Source organism: Callorhinchus milii, unplaced genomic scaffold (genome assembly GCF_018977255.1).
Source record: "Callorhinchus milii isolate IMCB2004 unplaced genomic scaffold, IMCB_Cmil_1.0 Scaffold17, whole genome shotgun sequence".
NCBI lineage: Eukaryota > Metazoa > Chordata > Chondrichthyes > Chimaeriformes > Callorhinchidae > Callorhinchus > Callorhinchus milii.
This window is the reverse complement of record NW_024704758.1, coordinates 3,587,741-3,599,799: the sequence shown is the minus strand read 5'-3', so window position 1 is coordinate 3,599,799 and position 12,059 is coordinate 3,587,741. Positions and strand designations below refer to the sequence as shown.

General features: G+C 52.0%; 1 protein-coding gene across 2 annotated transcripts; it reads left to right on the top strand.

Annotated features, from left to right (window-relative positions):
* Window positions 1-1,178: 1,178 nt before the first annotated feature.
* Window positions 1,179-10,278, top strand: LOC121850334 (tetraspanin-32-like). 2 transcript variants are annotated; one of them, XM_042341531.1, is made up of 8 exons: window positions 1,179-1,327; window positions 2,889-3,003; window positions 5,717-5,814; window positions 7,591-7,665; window positions 8,224-8,325; window positions 8,754-8,855; window positions 9,020-9,103; window positions 9,892-10,278. In XM_042341531.1, exons 1-8 carry the CDS (start codon window positions 1,262-1,264, stop codon window positions 9,985-9,987), a joined length of 738 nt encoding a protein of 245 aa, XP_042197465.1. In that variant the 5' UTR covers window positions 1,179-1,261; the 3' UTR covers window positions 9,988-10,278. The 2 variants fall into 2 exon arrangements, with proteins under 2 accessions (XP_042197465.1, XP_042197464.1); XM_042341530.1 differs by lacking the exon at window positions 1,179-1,327 and adding an exon at window positions 1,868-2,274.
* Window positions 10,279-12,059: the final 1,781 nt, after the last annotated feature.

The following is a 12,059-nucleotide window of genomic DNA, read 5'->3' as shown; positions in this document are numbered from 1 at the left end:
GACAGGCTGGGCTGGGGGTGCAGGCTGGGCTGGGGGTGACAGGCTGGGCTGGGGGTGACAGGCTGGGCTGGGGGGTGACAGGCTGGGCTGGGGGTGACAGGCTGGGCTGGGGTGACAGGCTGGGCTGGGGGTGACAGGCTGGGCTGGGGGGTGACAGGCTGGGCTGGGGGTGACAGGCTGGGCTGGGGGGTGACAGGCTGGGCTGGGGGTGACAGGCTGGGGGGGGTGACGGGCTGGGCTGGGGTGACAAGCTGGGCTGGGATGGGGGTGACAGGTTGGGTTGGGGGTGACAGGTTGGGCTGGGTGGGGTGACAGGCTGGGTTGGGGGTGACAGGCTGGGTGGGATGGGGTGACAGGTTGGGCTGGGGGGGGTGACAGGCTGGGGTGGGATGACAGGATGGGCTGGGGATGACAGGCTGGGGTGGGTTGACAGGGTGGGGCGGGGTGCCAGGCTGGGGTGGGGGTGACTGGTTGGGGGTGACAGGCTGGGGTTGGGGGTGCCAGGCTGGTTTGGGGTGCCAGGGTGGGGGTGACAGGCTGGGGTGGGGTGCCAGGGTGGGTGGGGTGACAGGGTGGGGGTGACAGGCTGGGGTGCGGAGCCAGGCTGGGGTGGGGGGGGGGGTGCCAGGCTGGGGTGGGGGTGCCAGGCTGGGGTGCGGAGCCAGGCTGGGGTGGGTGACAGGCTGGGGTGGGGTGACAGGGTGGGGCGGGGTGCCAGGCTGGGGTGGGGTGACTGGTTGGGGTGACAGGCTGGGGGTGGGGGTGACAGGCTGGTTTGGGGTGCCAGGGTGGGGTGACAGGGTGGGGTGGGGTGACAGAGTGGGGGTGCCAGGGTGGGGGTGCCAGGCTGGGGTGCGGAGCCAGGCTGGGGTGGGGTGACAGGCTGGGGTGGGGTGACAGGGTGGGGCGGGGTGCCAGGCTGGGTGGGGGTGACTGGTTGGGGTGACAGGCTGGGGGTGGGGGTGACAGGCTGGTTTGGGGTGCCAGGGTGGGGGTGACGGGTGGGGTGGGGTGACAGAGTGGGGGTGCAGGGTGGGGTGCCAGGCTGGGGTGCGGAGCCAGGCTGGGGTGGGGTGCCGGGGTGGGGTGCGGAGCCAGGCTGGGGTGGGGTGACAGGCTGGGGTGGGGTGCCGGGGGTGGGGTGCCGGGGTGGGTGGGGTGGGTGCCGGGCCGGGGGTGGGTGGGCTGAGAGGGAGGGACGGACAGACTGACAGAGTGACCTCGGGCTGAGTCACTCCACAAAGCGCAGTGAGCAGTAGCCATGAGGAGCTGCAGTTTGCTCACAGCCACTAAGTGCCAACTGCTGGGCACCAGCGCCGGGGTGTCGGTAAGTGCATCAGGACACGGCCTCACCGGGAGACACCGGGAGCTGCCGGTGGGCGTCATGTCTCGGGAGGAAACGGGTGATTACCGACAAACCATCGCGAGTCACTGCCCGTGTTTCACGCAGTTATTCTCCTGCCTCTGTGCGGGAAGTTGCAGAAGGTTTAATGTGTTTAATGTTCCGCGGAAGTTTGAAGTTTGTGAGATGTTTAATGACCATTATTTGGGTGTACAGTGGCTAACACCCCATACAGTGCTGGGGTGGGGGGGGTGGGGGGGTGGGGTGGGGTGTGTGTGGGGGTGGGGGGTGTGGGGTGGGTGTGTGTGGGGGTGGGGGGTGTGGGGTGGGTGTGGGGGTGGGGGGGGTGGGGGGGAGTGGGGTGGGTGTGGGGAGTGTGGGGGTCGGGGGGGGGGGGTTAAGGAGTTAGATCCTTTGGATGAGATGTTGACCCTTCGCCCCATTTGCCCTCTTCAGGTGGATGTTAAAGGTCCCATGGCTTATAGGAAAAGACACGGAAGTTTCTCTCCCCGGGAGTCCCGGCCAACAGTCCTCCCAAATAAAATTGGCCGCTCGCTCCACGGCTGTTTTTGGAACGCTGCTTAATTATGAGATCTCAAAAGAACCTGCAAGAAACCGCTGACTTGTGGACGGGTCTCGGAGGAGCAGACTGGGTCCATTCAGCTCCCGTTCACCCTCCAAGCCAAAGCCCTAGCAGGGAGGCAAGTCCTAGCTGCCCAAGCAGCGGGCAAGCTCGCCAGACAGTGCTGTCAACGAGAAGCTTTAGTTTTAGCTTGAAGTTGTTGGCCAGGACACAGGGAGAGAGGAACTCGCTTCTCTTTTCGAACAGCGCCATGAGATCTTTAACGTTGGTTAAACTCCCCGTTGAACACTCTGGAGTCTCCCCAAGCCTTGGCTCTTGCCAACCACCGCCTAGTATTCTCTGGGATGAGGTGAGAGATTGTGCATTCAGCCACAGGGAAACCAGACACGTGGGAGACCTCGGTAGTTTGGTTTGGAGACTGATGCACAGTGCTGGGTTTCCTCGCATGTCAGACACCTGTTGTACTGCTCCCCTATCGCGTTGAAATGTGTCAAAGTGCTTCACAGGGAAGTGTTGTCCAGTGAAGTGACTGTGTTTAGAGTCCTGTGTGAACACATTGCCCGATGACTACACTGCATTTTTCTTTCATGTACTAACTATTTCAGGAACGTGATGTATTAATATCCTCGGTATATGTTAAAAGATACATTTAGATGGTTCATTTCACAGACGTCTCCAGGAATTAGTCAGAGAAATGGTCGCAAGGACCTAAACTAGTCCTCAATCCCAATTGGAGCCGGGGAAGGGGGGGTGAACAGTGTGTAGTTTTGTGGTGGAGCGGGATTGAGTTCTAATCATGAATCCTGTTAAGAAATAATGCAAATTGGGGGCAGTTGTGTGACTGCTGATGTAAATGCTGAGGTATGGCACTATTATATTATTATTTATTATGTTGGTGGTGGTCTCTGGAGTTAGCAGCTGAAGCCCCCCCCACACTCACCTCATCGCTCTCCTCTGTCACAGAGTCTGGGCGTTAGTCTGGTCGTGGTCTCCTTGTGGATCTCCTTCAGCACCGAGTTCAGCGCCATCCGCAACGTGAACATAGAATACAACAAATACCCAGCCATTCACGACTTAGGTGAGTAACCACAGAGCACTGTAATATCACAGTGTCAGTCTGGCTCACTCACTCACACGCTCACCTCTGAGTCAGAAGATTGTGAGTTCAAACCCCACATCTCATGGGGGTTTTGAGCTCACAGTCTAAGATGATTCTTCAGCGCATTACTGTGGGTGTGCTGTGTTGTAGGAAGGGTCAGCCTTCGGATGAGACATTAAACCGAGGTCCCGTCTGCCTGTCCAGGTGGACTTTAAAGATCCCGTGGCACTGTTAGAAAAGAGAAGGGAGTTTCTGTTTTCCGATGTCCTGGTCAACAATCCCCCAGTTAAAATTTGGTCGCTCATTCCACAGCTATTGGACACATTCAACAAGAACAACAAAATTACATTTCGCCCACAAGTATACAGTCGATTCACTTTACAGTATAGTCTGTGAAACGCTTTGAGACGTCTAGAAGACATGAAAAGCGCTATGTCAAATGCAAGGATTATTAATATTATGACATTTGTTTAGCGCCTTTCACGTTGGGAGGACATCCCAAAGCGCTGGACAGACAGAGTTACGAACCCGAGCTGAGGGTCGGGGTGGGGGAAGGGTGAAGGCAGTGGGGGAAGCGGGGAGGGCCGGGGGGGAAGCGGGGAGGGCTGGGAGGGAAGCGGAGAGGGCAGGGGGGGAAGCGGGGAAATTGAAAGCACGGTCGAAGGGTCCAGGGAGGGTTTTTTAAGGATAGGAGTGGGGTGTAGGGATGGGTTCCAGGGAGCAGGTGGTGGGTTTCACACACATACATGAGAATTTCCATGGGTAGGTGGGATGCATCGAACTCTATCTGGTTTTGTTTTGCTGGCTAAAAAACGTATTGTCCCTGTGAATCCAAGGGGCCCCTCTCCACAGCCCTGACTGTGCCCTGATAACTGCAGTGGACTATGCTACAGGAAACAGTTTCCTCACAACTCGAACAGGCTGTTTGCTTCATCCAGGCTATCCAGAGTCACCGACTCTCCATTTCCCTTCCGCTGTGTCAGCCTGGCTCAGGCAACAGCACTCTCACCTCGGAGATGAAAGGTTGTGAGTTCAAGCCCCAGTTTGGGATTTTGACTTCAGGCTAAACCGACACTCCAGTGCAGTGCTGGGGGGAGCTGTATTGTGGGACTTTACAGTAAATCGTGCGAAGCGATTTGGAACGTCCTCCTAATGTGAGAGGCGCTGTACCAAACGTGATCCCTCTGCTATCCCGAGTCCTGGGTTAGGGCTCAGGATCGCAGGAGCTGTGGAGAAGTGGGTTGAGCGCGAGCGGCGCAGAGCAGGAAGTGAGTTATGCTAATCCAGCAGCTGCCTGCTGATAACCCTGAGCTGTCCGTGATAGGAAGTGCACCTCCCCCCCACTGCCGCAGGCCGGTTAGGCTGTTTATTCCTCACTCCCCACCTCCCCAGCCGAGGCCTCTGTCACTTGTCTCCACACCCTGTCACACTGTAATACTAGGGTTGCAGTGAAGCAGATCCTGGCCTCCCGGTGATCACAGCCTCTGGGCCAGTGTCTTAGATTATATAATAAAGAAATTAGATTCTATTTGAGGGGAAAATACAGGGTGGAGTGGGGGAAGGACAGACAGACATCTGTCCCACATTGCCCTGGCCGAGTCTCGCTGTGCCCAGTGTCTGGTGCGCAGTATATACAAGCCTGAGGCAAAATACTGCAGATGCTGGAAATCAGGAAATAAAACCGAAATGGCTGGGAATACTCAGCAGGTCAAGCAGCATCTATCGAGAGAGGAAAGCGAGTTAACGTTTCAGGTCAATGACTGACCTTTCGTCAGAACTCCTATGCAAACCTGTGCTGAGTTATTGAATTACACACACGCACAGAGCTGTGTGGGGGGAGAGGAGAGGTTGTGAACTGAATACCTTTAATGGAATAAAATTGATGCTGGAGTAAAATGACTCTCACATGTGGGGGGAGAGCGAGGGGTGTCAGCCAGGAGGTGAGCACTAGCAGAGACCTGTCTGTCTGTCTGTCTGTCTGGGTGGATGGGTGGCTATCTGTCTTGGGGAGATTACAGGTTAATCAGCCTGTCACAGCAAGCACGAGGCTTTCCTGAGTGAGTGTCCACTACTGTGAGACCATGGTGAGGGGGTGATAATAATAATCTTTGCATCCTTGCATTTGATATAGCGCCTTATCATGTCTCAAAGTGCTTCACAGAATACACTGTAAAGTGAATTGACTGTATTTTGTGGCAGCCAATTGCACGCAGCAGTGTTCCACAAACAGTCGTGGATTGAAGTGACCAATTTATTAGTGGTATTATTTTTTGAAGCAATTATTACCCCCGGAAAAGCGATCCGCCAATTTGGTTGGGGCTCTCACAAGCCAGCTTCCAGTCAGCTCATAGCACACATCTTGTGCATGTATAGAGGACTGTGTGAACAATGTGTGTAATTCTGTTGTGTTACAGGTGTGTAACACCTGTGTGGCTGTGTGTTACAGGTGTCTGACTGTGTGTTACAGATGTGTACAGGTGTCTGACTGTTGTAACAGGGGTGTGACTGCGTAACCGGTGTGTACAAGTGTGTGAATGTGTCACACCTGTGACTGTGTGTGACTGTGTTACAGGTGTGTACAGTGCATGACTGTGTGTTATAAACATGTGACTGTGTTGTATACAGGTGAGTGACTGTGTTGTATACAGGTGAGTAATTGTGTTGTACAGAGGTGTGTGACTTTGTGTTACAGGTGTGTACAGTTGTATCTCGGCCAGCGCATTCCTAATCCTGGTGGGGCTGCTGTGTGCGGTCGGTACCCTGAAGGAGTCGGAATATTTGCTTGGTATTGTGAGTATCGTGTGGGACAGAGCACTGTTCACCCTGACTGTGTGTCTATGCCCATCTCTCTCTCTCCCAGTGTGTGTGTGCATTTCTCCCCGTGTCTCTCTGGCTCACCGTGTCTCTCTCTCTCTGCTCATGTCTCCCTATCTACCTCTCCGTCTCTCTCGCTCCACATCTCTCTATCTATCTCTCCATCTCTCTCTCTCTCCCCTCATGTCTCTCTCTTTCTCCTTGTCTCTCTCTCTCTCTCTGTCTCTCTGTATCACACTGTTCCCGCCTCAGGCTTTGATCTGCCTGAATTGAGAGACTGTGCGATCTCCATTACTGTTAAACACAAACATCTCCTGTGTCACTGAGTGCTGGCAGTGAGTGGCAGAGGGCGACATGGCCGGGCTCAGTGACTCACTAACACAGCGTGCTAGGCAGTGGCAAACACCCACTGCCTCCGGCTCCTACTGCAGTGAAGCCAGTAGCCGCCAGGGGATGACAGAGGGCTGCAGTCTGTGTCCATGCTCCGAGCCTGACCCTGCCAGTCACCACTCACACAATGGTACAGTGCAGCAGTGTGATGCTGCCACTCTGAGATCACAGCCCGGGGCACGGTGCCAGCACCCATCCACACTCTGCTGCTGGCACCCCCGCACAGGGCGCCTCATGAACACATTTTATATTTTAGCTTCCAGAGATGCAGTGACTGGCCTTGCCCTGGGACAGAGGCTGCATCTCTCAAACTCAACAACATCAATTTACATTTACACGGCGCGTTTCACGTCGGGAAGACCTCTGAAGGCACTGGACAAACAAGGATTTGCACCCAAGCTGTGGGTTGCGATCAGGAGGGGTGGAGGACAGGGGTGGGGCGGGGTGGGGAGGGTGACCGAATGCGCGGTCAAAGAGGAAGCTCTTGAGATGGGCTTTGAAGGAGCTAAGGGAGGGGGCAAAGTCAAGAGAGTTCTAGAGAGTGGGGCAGAAAGACAGAAGGCCCTATTGCTGATGGTGGGGGAGGAAGTCATCCCACTCAGCTCCTGTTAACCAAAGCTCTAATGGATAGGGTGGACAAGCAGCAGGAAAGCTTTCCAGATAGCAATATCCATGGTAGGCTGTGCGGTTTTAGCTGGTTAGACTCCAGCAGTTACCCCAATCCACACTCCGGGCTCCCCAAGTCTTGGCTCTTACCAACCTGCACCTAATACTTTCCGGAATTGGGTAAACAGGGTGCGTCCCTCCAGGGAGAGAGCGCGCATTCCATTTCAATAATCTATCTGTGGGATTTCGATGTGTAGGTGGGATGCATTGAAATCTCAGCTTGGTTTGGATACGCTCAAGCATGGTGATGGGTTTCCACATGTGTTAGACACCTGTCTCTCATGTGAGAAACAAAACTGTCTCTCACTCACTTTCTCAACCTCTCGACCTCTCTGTTACTCTTGCACTCTTTGCCTCAGTTTACCTCGCTCCTTTTCTCACTCACTCTCTCTGTCTTTCTCACTCACACACTCTCTGACTCTATCTCTTACCTTCTTTCTCTCTCTCTCACTCTATCTCTGTCTTTCTCACTCACACACTCTGTCTCTCACTGACTTTCTCTGTCTCACTCTCTCGCACACTTTGTTACTCGCTCTCTCAAACTCTGCCTGTCTCTCACCCTCTCTGTTTCATTCTCTATCACAGAAACGTAATTCCCTATCTCTCTGTCCCACGTTCTCTCATACACACTCTCCCTGTCTCACACTCTCTGTCTCACTCCCTCACACAAACACACTCTCCCTGTCTCTCCCCCAGGTTTTCTTCTGTTTTGCTCTCCAGTTCTGTGGGGTAGTGCAGTTGATATATTGGAGATACACGTCTAAGGAGCTGGTAAGTTTCTGGGTGTAACAGTTCTGATCCTTGTGGTGGGACAGGGGGAAGGACAGAGGGGGTGGGAGAGTGGAGGGGCCTGGAGGCTGGAGGGGGTGGAGGGGGCTGGGGGAGAAGGAGGAGGGGGCTAGGCAGAGGGAGAAGGGGGCTGGGGGAGAGGGAGGAAGAGCTAGGGGAGACGGCGGAGGGGGCTGGGGGAGGATGGAAGGGGCTATGGGGGGGGGGAAGGGGCTGTGGGGGGAAGGGGCTGCAGGGGGAGGATGGTGATGGCTGTGGGGGAGGGCTGAGGGGGCTGGGGCTGGTAGGGGGAGTGTAGAGGGGGCTGGTAGAGTGGGGCGAAGAGGGCTGTGGGTGGCAGTACATTTCCTGTACACGGTTGGTGTCTCCACATTAAGGCAGTATAAAGGTGAGCATTGGCTATCTGGGGAATGTCTTAGGTCAACGATGTACTGTACATGGTGAGCTCTCTCTCTCTCCTCTATATCTCTCTTTTTGTGTCTCTCTCTCTCCGTCTCCCACCCTCTCTCTCTCTCTCTCTCTCTCTCTTTCTCTCTTCAGGTGGAGAATGCTGTTAAAGATGTCTATGATTTCCTTTATGAAGATTACATGAGGAACACGTCCAGCCCATCAAAACACCACTTGACATCACTTCACTCAACTGTAAGTACTGCCCTCCACCCCATCCACACACACACACACACACCGCGCACTCAATGATCCCTACTCCAGTGTCAGTCTGACGTCTCTCTGGTTTTCGCTCCAACACTTCAGACCATTCCAAATTATAATCAATTGTTACAGAGCCAGAGTTTGAAATCGATTTTGGATCCGTCTGGCGGAATCTGGCTAAATGTTCCTGAATTCAACCTGAATTCCTCAGATGAGATGTTAAGCCCAGGTCCTGTGCAGGTGGCCATTAAAATTCCTGCGACTCTATTTGAAAAGGGAACTAGGTTTCCCCACTGTCTTGGCCAACAGGCTAAGTGATTGACTGGTGGAGTATGATTTGTAAGGTGCTGCGGTAGTGAAGCAGGAGAGTGCTATTCTCTCTCTCCTCTCTCTCCTATCATCTCTCTCTGCTCCTGTAGTTTTCATGCTGCGGGAAAACCTCAGTGTTCAGCCTGTACAGTATCGTGGAGAATGAGACCTGCTTCACAGAAGGTGCGGCTTTCGTGGGTGAGCCTCAAAAGGTAAGGAATTGGTGTTCAATCCGGGGTACAGGTGGCACGGTGTGTCCGGAGTACAGGCGGCACGGTGTCCCGGGTACAGGCGGCACGGTGTCCGGGGTACAGACGGAGCGGATGGGAGCGCAATACCTTCTGACCCTATGTTTAACCCACCCTCCCCTCACCAGGACTGTCTGCGGGCGCTGGAGGAGCTGATCAACAGCCTCATGGTGATTCTCAGAAGCCTGACCCTGTGGATCGGGATCACCACGGTAACCACAGCTACTGTCAATGTCAGCCCAGCTCAGGCTCTCACACTCTTGCCTCTGAGTCAGAAGCTGGGGATTGAAGCCCTCTGTTAAGGACTTGGAACTCACATAGTCCCGGCCAGTGATCGCACTGAAAGCCCAAGACCGGTTGGAGACCCCTGGTCTCGGCTGACGCCCCAGTTCAGTGATGGAGGAGTGCCACATTGTCAGAGACAATAACCCTTGCATTTGATACAGCGCATTATCACATGGTTGAGTTATCTCAAAGTGCTTCGCAGAATATACTGTAAAGTGGATTGAATGTGTATTTTGTGGGCGAAACGCAAACAGCAACAACAATAATAACAAGATTACATTTGTATAGAGCCTTTCATGTCGGGAGGACGTCCCAAGGCGCTGAAAGGACATCCCAAGGACGTCCCAAGGCGTAAAACACCTGTGAGGCACTTTGAGATGTCCTCCTGATGTGAAAGGTACCAAATGTAAGGATCATTAATAATAATAATTGGCTAAATATCCTACAACTTGCTAACCAGCTGTGAACATGGGGCGGGGGGGAATCTCTCACACATACACACGGTGGGGGAGGTAGGGCGCTCAGTGATGAGAGCGTGAATATATCCAAATTGCCAGCCCCAATGACTGGCTGGCATTAACCACCAATTCTGAATAATACTCTTACTGTTCTGATTATGCTGATTGTACTCAGGTTATCATGATTATTACTCTGGTTGTAATGATGATGATTACTCTGGTGATGACTCCAGACTGGGTTGTGTATCTCTCCGCAGATCTATGGGATGATCCTGACCTCCTTCTTCTGTTTTGCTGCCTGTCTGAATGAGTCCTGGTACAAGAAAGGCAAGTACACACTGCCCAAAGCATAACTGCCCCCCCGGCTTTGACCACAGCCCCCCCACCCCCAGCACAGCACGACGCCAGCAAAGCCCTGAAAATCTCAGGTGGACGATGTGCCCATGGTCTCAGGCTGGAGGCTGGATCAAGATTTTCCCACTCGGCGTGTGTTTAAGTGTTAAAGTGATGGATACTGTACATTGTTGATGGGGAAACAGCACTGTACAGTTTGTGGAGCGGGTGGCGGGGGAGGGGAGGGCCATTACAGTGAAACCATTGTTTTTGTATATAATTACAATAAAAGCTGGAATCGTTTAAAGTAAGCCTGTGTAACTGACCTCACCAACACTGAGAGTTATACACAAACAGTGTGCCCTGACAGTGTTATACACACAGCAACAATAACAACTTGCAATTATATAGCGCCCTTCATGCAGGATAGCGTCCCAGAGCCCTTACCACCAGTCCTCACCTACCTGATAGCTGTTTACAGGCTGCTCTAAACAAGCTGGGATCCTCCTTGTGCAATTGTTCTAAACACATTTCTGACTTCTGAACCAATTTAACTCTTCAAGGTACACATACTATAATTTTCTCCTCACAATTTACCTAAATGAGTACCAACTTCCCCGTAACATATGTCACCCTTAGACATAAACTCTAGAGTTTAGCTGAATCTGATTAGCCTTATAAGTGTCTACAAACCATTTCAATAGGCACTGGCATGTGATAAACAACTTTCTCCTGATCACACAACCAATTTATTATCAAGATTGTCATTCCACTAAATAGCTAATAAACAAGCAATTCCAACCCACGCACAATAATATTTTAAGCAATAACATATTTCTGATTCCAACAGAGTGTCCGTAGTACTCCAGGGCACAGCCCAGACTGGCTCATCAGCAGGACTTGGAAGGGTAGACCAGTCACTAGGGATAAGGATTCTTCCTACTCTGCTCCTGTTAACCCTGCAATTCATAGCCCTTATTAACAGAATAGTCCTAGCTGGACAAGCAGTGAGAAAGCTTGCCAGACAATGCTTTCATTGGAAAGCTACATGGTTTTAACTGGTTAAACTTCAGCAATACCCCAACACACACGTCAATAAGGAAACTTTGTAAGGAAACTTTACTTTAATTATAAAGTAGTGTGCACACAATTTGGATGTTAAACAATTATTTCCTTTCTTATGGTTCCACAGTCAACGATTAGACAAAGAGCAGAGACCGACTACCACAAGAATGGGAATGATCAGGTTATTAGAGAATTCAGTATTGATCCTTTATCTATCCCTAGGAGTGCAGCAGGAAGTTGTCTGATCTGCATCTCACTAACACAGCTAAAACACCCTCAATTATACTCAAAATCTCAATCACATTTGCGCATGGGTTAGCAATGTTCCCACCACAGGAATAGTCCAAACCTGCAGATACATTAGAATATACAGCACAGAAACAGGGCGCGTTTCGCCCACAAATATACAGTCAATTCACTTTACAGTATATTCTGTGAAGCGCTTTTAGACGTCTAGAAGGCTTGAAAAGCGCTATATCAAATGCAAGGATTATTATTATTATGTTATTATATTCGGCCCAACTGGTCTATGCCGGTGTTTATGCTCCACATGAACCTCCTCCTGCCCTTCCTCAACTAAGCCTTCAAGCATAAACCTTCTATTCCTTTTTCCCTCATGTACCTATCTAGATTTCCCTTAAATACATTTATGCTATTTGCCTCAACAACTCCTTGTGGTTCAGGATGTTCCACATTCCCACTACTCTCTGTGTGAAGAAATTTCTTCTAACTTCCCTATTTGATCTATTTGGGACTATTTTATATTGATGGCCCCTGGTTTTGGTCTCCCCCACAAGTGGAAACACCTTCCCTACGTTTACCCTATCAAAACCTTTCATAATTTTAAAGACCTCTATCAGGTCACCCCTTACCCTCCTCTTTTCAAGAGAAAAGAGTCCCAAGCATGTTCAGCCTTTCCTGATAGATATAACCTCTCAGTTCTGGGATCATCCTTGTGAATCTCCTTTGCACCCTCTCCAGTGCCTCTACATCCCTTCTGTAATGTGGGGACCAGAACTGCACACAG